Genomic DNA, 10,337 nt, shown 5'->3' on the forward strand with positions numbered 1-10,337 from the left:
GATTTATTTACTTGCTGATTACTGTAATAGATATCTGATAATACTGTTTTTAAATTTGTAGTTTAAACACTATCTTAAGCAGTTTATTCATTTCTTCTGAAATTTCTTAATTTACTGCTAATTTGAGGGGTTCTTGGTTTTTGTTCTGTTTTTCATTTTGAAAATTTAAAGGAAGCTTTATAGCATTCAAAATCATGACATTTTGAATGAATGAAAGCTAAATCAGTTGGGTTATATTGTACAGTTTATTTGAAGGAAGAGTAAAAATATACAATTGGGTATAAATTTTCTGCTTGAAACTTTTCAGTTAATTTAGACTATAGTAGCTTTTCATTTCTAAAGAATGATTATAGTTGTCTTCATATTTTTATATAGTTGTTTGAAATATTATAAAATACTGCAAAACACTTTCACCTTTATATTTTCTTAACTATTTTGTTAAATAGTCCATTCTCTTAGAGGATAGAATATTTGACAGAGTATCCGTTCTTTTTGTCTTTCTGAAACAGTTAGCTGCAGCAGTTCCTAGTTTAAGATCATTGTCTTTGTGTGTTTCTGTCATTGGGATCTTTTGGGATTTGTTACTGGGGCTTAACAGAAGGTGTTAAAAACCAAAACAAGGTTTTTTCTTTTTTTTTCCAGTGTACAGTTTTATGCTTGCTAGGGATTAAGGTTCAGTTCATTAGTCTGAGAACTCATCTTTTTGAAGTTCTGCTTTTTGGAGAATTTGACTAAGGAGAAATTACATAAATGACTTTGATGCTTCAGAAGCTCTTGTTTATTCCAGCGATTAGTGTGTATGGATCAGACTTTGGGAATAATAAATGGCAGAGTGTGGATCCATTGTTTTGATAGGTTTATGATAAACCCTCTCAGGAATTTTTAATAAATTTAATAATGGTTAATATGGTACTCAGTATCCCACTTAGCATTCTCATGTCTTACTAATGGTTGAGTACTTGGAATAATTTACAACTAGAATTTATCTTCCCTGTCATTTCCTGTTTAATACAGAATTTACATGATTTTTTTTTATAATTTAGTGCTTAGAATGCATACAATTAAAATTATATAAATTAGGTGAAACTAAATGTCCAGTTTTTTGACCTACTACATTGACTTCAGATTTTTAGAATATTAATTTTGTGAAAATGATAATTGTATATTATATTAGGCTTGTCTTTGGTTAGCATTATTTCATTTTAATGCAGATATAGTTAAGAAATTGAACTGAAATCTTATATGTTATAATAATTGTAATTGCTTAATTCAACCAGGAATGTTAGAGAATGTGATAGTATTTGATTTGTAATAATATTAACATGTAAATGTATTGTGGTTTATAAATATATATATATTTCTCCTTTAAGTGTACGAGTTAACTTTGAACTCACTTTCTAATACTATTGAATTGGTTAGCTAGAAATATTGTTTTGTCAGAAGTGCAGCTGGCAACAATTTTTAAATGACTCCTGGTGCTTCTATGATACTTTCTATATTTTTCAATCACAGTGGTTAGCACATGGTTTTTAATGATTGGTTTATGGGTTTATCATATGAAGTAGGAGATTTTTGAGTTTAAGAAATACCTCATCATGCTTACTTTTGCAGTGGTTAACACTGTGCTGGCATGTGGGTGCTCAGTATTTGAACTCATGAACGTATTTAAATGACTTTAAATATAATTAATTTCAAAGGACAGTATAAAACTCAAAGATTGCTCAGCTTTATGTGAGGAGGAGGAAGAGGAAGATGAAGGAGAAGCTGCAGATATGGAAGGTATTTGTGTTATGGATTTGTTTTAATCACAATAGAGTATTGATTTTAGAATATATATATATAATTGGTGTGGATTAAGAATTCTACTTTATTGAGTTCTGAATTTGAACATTGAACAGCCTAGAGAGGATTTGTTTAGTTTAAATTTAATCAGTGCAGAACTTACCTTGCTCTTGGACTTTACCGAGAGCATGGCCTTGATAGCATTATTTCTGCTGGATCAGTATTGATCGTAAATATTTAATGCTGGAGACAGCCATAAGATACAGATTCTTAAGCTAATTCCTAAATTCTTTCAGAACAGAAGAAAATTTGTTCAGGGGTTTAGTATTTTCTTCTTCCTTTTTGGTAGCATCTTACTACTTAAACCTTATGATAGTTATTCTTAATGGGGCCTTTTGAACTATATGGAATCCTTCCACTGCTTCCTGAGAATCTGAAGTGCCTTCCTAGCATTGCCAGTTGAGAGTTGAGACTTAATGTGTTAGTGAATCATAGTTACAAGAGATTGAAACCCGTTATACTAACAGAACACAGTAATACAGGTCTAAAAGTATATGGCTATTCAAAACGTCATATTTCATTAGCATGATAATCTTTAATATGAAATTTCAGATATTTAAAATTAGATGGAAGAAAGTGCTGTCACCAGGACAACCTGTCTTGTTAAGTCCAGATTGTTAAGCCCAATCTGTCTTTATAATACTTACCTTCTCTGTATATTTATTTGATTCTGTTAACCTTTTCCTCCATTGGTTTTTATGACATGGGATTTACCTCCTCCTTGCTTGACTTTCTTCTAAGTCTTCTTCCCAGGCTCTTTTACTTCTGCTTAGCTGTTAAATGTTGGTATTTTATGGTGCTTCACTCTTTCTCTGCTTACTCCCTACACTCCCAGGTAGATTTTTATCTACTCCTGTAACATCTATAGTTAGAGACTGTAGTCTGGCAGGAAGAATGGTGTGTAAACTGCATTAGATTTTCTATGAGAGTTTAAGTATGAATATGTGTATGTATAGAGAGAAGATTAGCAGTTGGAAAAAGGAAAAGAATATGAAAAATGACAGGGCAGGCATTTTGGAGGCTGTAAGGTGGCCAAATCCCCCTAGTACCTAGAATTTAGTGAGATAGAATGCAGAAGTAGAAGGTAGTATCTGTAGAGATGGCAGGTGGTGTTTGCTGAAGAGGCAGCAGCAGCTTAGCCTAATCAACCAGAGTAGTCTTGACTTAAAAAGTGAAAGTGTTAGTTGCTGAGTTGTGTCTGACTCTTTGCGACCTCATGGGCTGGACTGTAGCCTGCCAGGCTTCTCTGTCCACGGGGATTCTCCAGGCAAGAATATTGGAGTGTGTTACCATGCCTTCCTCCAGGGCATCTTCCCAACCCAGGTATCGAACCCAGGTCTCCCACACTGCAGGAAGATTCTTTTACCATCTGAGCCACCAGGGAAGCCTTTGACTTAAAAAAGTACCTTTCAAAAAGAATAAGTATCTTTCACTTTTGTTTCCAAAATTACTTTTGAGCTTTCATGAAACCTAGCTGTATATCTGTTCCTAGATTCTAGTGAGAATTTTATCCTCATTTCCATGTATACTCCTATTCGTTGAAGAAATCCAGATGAGTTTACTTGTAACCAAAATTGATCACAGGAACCTCATATATTGTGTCTATGCTCAAGACATCCATATCTAAACCCCAACCCAGATCGACTTGTTTAGATTCATTTCCACATGGAAGTCTCATAGTTGTCAGACCACCTTCTTGCACAAATACTCATTTCTTGAATCTGTTTCTGAATGGTATACAGTTGACTGTTGGAGCAGGAAACCTTATGAATAAAGTACTGTTTTAGTACTTCAATACTCTGGCCACCTGATGTGAAGAACTGACTCATAAGAAAAGACCCTGATGCTAGGCAAGATTGAAAACAGGAGGAGAAGGGGATGACAGAGGATGAGATGGTTGGATGGTGTCACTAACTTGATGGACATGAGCTTGAGCAAGCTTCGGGAGTTGGTGATGGACAGGGAAGCCTGGTGTGTTGCAGTCCTTGCGATCACAAAGAGTCGGACATGGCTGAGCAGTTGAACTGAACTGAACTGTTTTAGAGTTCAAGCTGTAGAATTGCCTTAAATATCTGACCACCTTCTAGTATGTTTGTTACATTTCCCTTGGATAGAATTAAAGAATTGCTATATATGGAATTTTGTTTAAGAAGTGTCGTTGGTACCTAATATAACAGTTAATTTTCATCCATTTTTCAGCAAATATTTATGGAGTAAGACAGTATCTATATATCAGATACTACCTTTGGTGCTGGAGATAAAGCAGTAGACATGATCTCACAGAGCTAATATTTGATTTAGGGGACACAGACAAAAACAATAGATAAAGCAAAACATAAACTGTCTCAGATGGTTGTAAGTGTTAGGGAGAAAAGTAAAGGCAGGCAGAAACAGGGAGTCTTGTAGTAGGATGAGTGTTGTAAATTTTAAATAGGTTGGTTAAGAGAAACCTCACTGAGGATATGCTTTTTGAGTATAGCCTGACAAAAAGTGAGCAGACAAGCTTTTTGGTTATCTGAGGAAGAGTGCAAAGGCCCTGATGTGGGGACACATATGACTTATATAAATACTGCAAGGAGGCTCCTATGTTTAGAGAGGCATGAGGAGAGGGTAATAAGGAGTGGAATTAGAGAGGTAACCTGGGAACCAGATGGTGTAGGGCCCTGGCTTTAACTCTGAGATGAGAAGCTGTTGGGGTTTTTTTAAGTAAAGGAACAACAGAATGAGATTTTAAGATCTCGAAAGAATCGCTATGACTTCAGTGTTGAGAATAAAGACTGAAGGGGTTTGGGACAACAGTTAGGCATCTACTTTGATAATCTAGGCAAGAAATGACTGTGACATGGGCTCAGGTGGTAACTGGAGGTGATGAGAAACTGAAGATTCTAGATATTTTGAGGCTGGGGCCAAAAGAGTATTTGTTGCTGGATTGAATGTGACATGAGTGGTCATGTGTGACTCCAGGGTTTTTGCCCTGAGTGTGTAGAAAGATGTTATTCAGGTGGGGAGTGAATGGCTTTGGAGGGGAAGTTAGGAGCTCAGTTTGTGACATGTGATACTTGTGCTGTCCCCTAGTCATTCATTCGAGTCATAAATAACAATTGGGTATCAGTGTTTGCAGTAAGGGAATAAATTAAAGAGTCATCAGCATTTAAAGTCATTGGGACTAGATGAAATCTTCAAGGGAGTCAGTGTGGATGAAGAAGAGGCACATTCCAAAAACTGAGCTTTTGGTTACTGTAGATGTTGAACAGGACCAGCATAGGAGATAGTGAAGAAAAAGTTAGTGAGGTGGGAGGAAAGCCAGGAAAATGTAGTATCTTAAAGGCTGAGGAAGGAAAATGTTGCAAGGAAGAAGAAATAAATCATGCCAGATGTTCTTAAGATATCAATTAAGATGAAAACTGGGAATTTACCACTGGATTCAGCAAGTGGAAGTCACTGATGACCTTAGCGAGCATGTCTTATGCAGTCATATAAATATCCTTGCATACCCTGTGGAGTCACCAAGGACTCTAGTTTTATCGTGCCAGTTGGTATTAGTAAAAGATTAAGCCTTAAGTAAGCCGGACTTTGTCTGACACTGTTAGGTAAAATGTCTGCTTCTTTAGAAATACAGAATTAGCTCTCTAATTTATTCAATATCTTCGATAGAAACTAAAGCAAAAACCCAAGTTTTGCATACTCTGAAGTAATATGTAATTTGGTTTAGGAAATTATTTTGACCTTGATTAATCTTTTGTTGCTTTTTATAACAGAATATGAAGAGAGTGGATTGTTGGAAACAGATGAGGTTTGTAAATTGAGTTTTCTTTAGTTAATTTTTAACGAGTAAACTTGGGGATTAGTGTTCCTAATATCTTGATCTATCAAATGAGTTTTTTATGTGTACATTGTTTATAGCATTTAACATTTTAGCTTTGAATTTTGTTATATCTGCTGTTGAATAAAAAATACATAGGATGGGATGATTTGCTGAAACATCACCTAGTGATTTTAAAGGTTGTAAATTTTTCTCCACTGTTACCAGGCTACATTAGATACAAGGAAAATAGTAGAAGCTTGTAAAGCTAAAACTGATGCTGGAGCTGAAGATGCTATTTTGCAAACCAGAACTTATGACCTTTACATCACTTATGATAAATATTACCAGACACCACGACTATGGTTGTTCGGCTATGATGAGGTAAAAATAAAGAAAAAATTTTAGTGTAAATGTTTAAAATTTGAGGGTTGAATCTTTTGTCATTAAGTCCATGGGTATATATTTTGGCCTTTAAAGTTTTAGGAATCATTTGCTTTGTAATTTTGTGATTAATGTTGAATTTGATTCTTATTTTGAAGAAACTAGGAATTATTCAATGTGAAACAACACTGCTAAGGATTAAACAGAAATAATGTTACATTTATTCCTTGGTCCCTAGAACTTACCCTTTTGAAATGTGAGGAAAATTGAAGTTGGTTTGTTATATTAAATTTTGTTTTGGATTATAGGTAGACATTTGCAGAATGATCATATTGCATGTGGAGTTTTTTCCCTGTAGACTTTCACTTAATTGAATTAAAGGAAAACTAAAATAAAATTAACTTGTTTAACCTGTCATTCCAATGACTATAAATGGAAAACAAATAGGCCTAAAAGATGTTATAAAGTTATAAAATGTTTTGATAGCTCTGAACTTGCCTTTTTGTGAACTTTTTTCTGTATTAGGTGATAGCTGATTTCACATAGCCTTGATGGACAGACTCTCCTCCCTGGCTACTTGATATAAACTTTGCCCCAAATAATCTGGTGATTCTAAATAGTATAGAATTTGAAATTGCAAGTTATGTGGAAGGTAGGGCTAAGTATATTATAAAGACTAAAGTTTAGGCCTAGAAGTTTTGAAATAGTAATTTCAAAGCATTTTTTATGGTTTCAGCAACGTCAGCCTTTAACAGTTGAGCACATGTATGAAGACATCAGTCAAGATCATGTGAAGAAAACAGTGACCATTGAAAATCATCCTCATCTCCCACCACCTCCTATGTGTTCAGTTCACCCGTGCAGGTGCGTGTGTGTGTACACTTCATGGATTTACCACTTGAGAGTCTGTATAAACAGTGTCTGAACAGAAGAAAATTTACTTCATAAATAAAATTCTATTGTCTTCCTTAGAAATGTTTTTGTGTTTAAGTAATATGTAAGACCAAAAAAAAATTTATCAATTTCTTTTAAGTTTCAATTCATTAAGAATATTTTTTTGTTCTTTGTGTGTTGTATTAGAGTAGAGATTTTTGTGATTTTACTCCTGTTACTAGCTCCAAGAATATTTTGGAAGATTCTTTTTAGATTAAAAAATACTAATGGTTTGCTCTGTTGTGATATCTTTCTGTGAATGTGGAATATAAAGTTAACTTTGTGCTTTTTCTAGGTGACCTATTAATCTCCTTTTATTGGTTAGTGAAGGGAGATGTGTGCAGAATTTCTATTCTCCTCTACTTTTCAGTTAAGAAGTTTCCAACCCTACCAAATCAAGTACATTTTATAAGTTGGTATTTCTTTGTATCAGTGTGTTATCACAGGGCTAAAAAAGTGAAACTGAGTCTATATACATATCAAAGCATTTTAGGCCTTGCCATTGGCTGCTTCAGATTATGACTTCATATTCTCAGGGCCAGTACATTTACTCTCATCTTCTAAGTTGACTGCCTCTGTCATGAAGGTTATATTCAGAGATTGAAGTGACGTTATTTAAGCCAGGATACATATAAAAGTTCATTTCTTCTGTTTGATGCACTTTACTCAGTTAATTTGCTCAGGTAATTACTCTGATATCACCATTTTATGTAGCATAGGAGATTAACCAGTTGGCCATGAGAAGATTTGTGGAAAACTTTAGATAAGTATCCTTTATATAAAGGCAAAAAAATTTTTTCTAAATAGAATCAGATAATTTTTATCTGAAAAAATATATATGTGAACTTTGACCAACTGGCTTTTCTTTAACTCAGTTGTGGCTTATTCTCAGTTAAATATTTAAGCAGTCAAAAATCACAGCATTATAATTATCTCTTTGTCGTTGTTTTTAACCAACCGTTTTCATGTAACTTTTTTGAATTTGTCTGGTTGGATCCTTGTTTTTTTCTCAGAGCAGAAAGCCCTTGCTCTGCAGTTGTACCCTGGCATGATTTCCCTTTCTTTGATTTTCTGCCCTACCCCCCCTTCCACCCCCACTATAGGAAAGCTAACTAGTTCCATTGTGTTCCTTTGTGACTACCATAGCTTTTTAAAATTACCCCTCCCCCCAGTAAAATTGTCTGTATGACTCAACAGTCTGGCTTGTTGGGGAGTAGAGAGAAGAATATTTTACATTATTACTGTTATATATTAAAATCACTGACAGTAAAAATTTTCACAAACAAAAACTTGCTTTTCCTATTTTGATCCAGTTGATCTATACTAATATTTATTCTTTTATATTTAGGCATGCTGAGGTGATGAAGAAAATCATTGAGACTGTTGCAGAAGGAGGGGGAGAACTTGGTGTTCATATGTATCCTTATCTGTCTGTGTATGTGACTAGGGGCAAAGTGCTTCTGGGATATTTTTTTTCCCCTTTTTGAGAAATTTAGCCCCTCATATGTGGAAATCTTTGTTTGGAAGATGTTGCATTGTGATAGTTCTGGCCTCCTTCAGTTGTTGAGCACATGTCCCTGTGTGAACCAGTTCGCTCTGCTTTGTTACAGAGCTTCAGAGCAATATGTGCTTCTAGGTAGCAGCTTGCCAAGTGCCTTTGTTTGTTCAGGAGGCAATGGCTGAGAGTATGCAATTCATAACTGTTAACTCTTGATGAAAAAGAAACTCAAAACACTTAATCTGTTGATGAAAGATGAGTAACCTGTGAATTTAGAGGATAACACGTGAATATCTTTTCCTCAGATATATTCCTAATTTAGCAGGTTGTCAAAAGTGTACTTTCCTATCAGGTAAAAAGTAAAGTTGGGTTTTGTCGATCTGAGATCTCTGAAGTGAAGAAAAGTAAAAAAGCGCATGAATTATATATCAGGTAGTCTTCAAATACAGTATTCTTATTTTTCTCCAGATATGAGCACCCATTTATTTTTGTGGGGTTGACAAGAGGAATTAAGTGAACTACTGGGTCCTGAAATAGACATGCCCATAGCCTGGATTTGTGAAAAGCAGCCGGAGTCAATGGTTTAAATACCAAACATCTTGAATGAGTGGTTCATGCCACTCACTGTTAGATGTAGACTGAGGGGTTGCCACTGTCTTGGAACTATAGATAACGTGAGCATTGCCAATAGAATGTGTGTCCCTCAGAGAAACATTGAGCTGAGGTGATATTGAAACAACCGGGAGTTTTTGGTCCAAACCAGATTTACTGTTGAAAGCCTCTTATGCATAATATGAGCATTCATCTCTATTTTTGAAGCTATATAGCAGCTTGGAAAACTCTGTAATTCTAATTGAGTCATCAATTAAAAATTAAGCTCTTAATGTTTCTAAGTGCATTGGAACATAGGAAAAAAAAAATCAGGAATTTGTTAAAGACAGTCCAGTATAGCAGATGCTATGGCAGGTACATATACTAACCAAGAATCAGTTCTTATGGAGGATTTTTACCTATTTTTTGTTCTTTTGCTTCAGTATTTTTACATTCTCCACACTGTCTCATTTTCTAACATACTCTAAAAAACTTATAGACAGTAAAAAAATCCATTTCCCACTCATTTAAATTTGTGCAACAATGTCCTTATTTATATATTAAAATATTTGGGCTAATAAGAACTTGGACTCTTTAAGAAGTCTTAACATGCAAATATTAAATCGGGATAAGTCAGGCATTCTTAAGTTATAGAGAGCCTTGTGTTGAATAGACACCAGCTTGCATGAATGAATGTTGATTTAAGATTCTGTCTTCTATATATTTTCTGAGTTATTGCTTAATAAAATGGATAATTACAATGTTAGCTTAAATCAGAACTATTTACCAATCTGTTTTCCTTAGCTAAAAACCTTTAGGTATCTTCTGATTTTCTTGAAATTTGTACAAGCTGTCATTCCAACAATAGAATATGACTACACAAGACACTTCACAATGTAACAAAGAGAGCATAAAATCTATCCTAATTATTGGTTTTGATTTTTAAGGAATTAACCCATAGTGACCATTGACCATATTCACCAATATGTACAATTTCTCTAATAAAGAGACTTATGTTTATGCATTAAATAAAAAAAGTTCCACCACCAGCCTTATTTGTTTAATAAAAATGAGTGTAAAGAGACTTTTTTTCTTGCTTCTTATCAAAAAGGTGGTAATAGCATTTTTCTTAAATAATAATAATTCTTTAAGTGTAGAAATATACAGAATGATGGTAAGAGTATTTTTGGTTCACATTTATGAGGAAGGTATTTAAATGTGTGTTTGTGTGTGAGAGCTGGGACTAGAAAATACTGCATGCTAGACTCCCTTTCCCTTCTTTCTCTT

At 34.4% G+C, this 10,337-nt stretch overlaps 1 protein-coding gene across 2 annotated transcripts in view; it reads left to right on the forward strand.

Annotated features, from left to right (window-relative positions):
• ATG3 (autophagy related 3) overlaps positions 1 to 10,134 on the forward strand; it is a 34,312-nt gene extending 24,178 nt beyond the window's left edge. For both annotated transcript variants that reach the window (XM_061167237.1, XM_061167238.1), the window contains exons 7-12: positions 1,698 to 1,779; positions 5,601 to 5,635; positions 5,873 to 6,028; positions 6,765 to 6,892; positions 8,310 to 8,378; positions 9,869 to 10,134. In XM_061167237.1, coding sequence (XP_061023220.1) covers positions 1,698 to 1,779; positions 5,601 to 5,635; positions 5,873 to 6,028; positions 6,765 to 6,892; positions 8,310 to 8,378; positions 9,869 to 9,950 — 552 coding nt within the window. In that variant the 3' untranslated portion in view covers positions 9,951 to 10,134. The remainder of the gene's footprint in view (positions 1 to 1,697; positions 1,780 to 5,600; positions 5,636 to 5,872; positions 6,029 to 6,764; positions 6,893 to 8,309; positions 8,379 to 9,868) is intronic.
• Positions 10,135 to 10,337: the final 203 nt, after the last annotated feature.

This window comes from Dama dama, chromosome 19 (genome assembly GCF_033118175.1).
Source record: "Dama dama isolate Ldn47 chromosome 19, ASM3311817v1, whole genome shotgun sequence".
In the NCBI taxonomy this organism is placed as follows: Eukaryota; Metazoa; Chordata; class Mammalia; order Artiodactyla; family Cervidae; genus Dama; species Dama dama.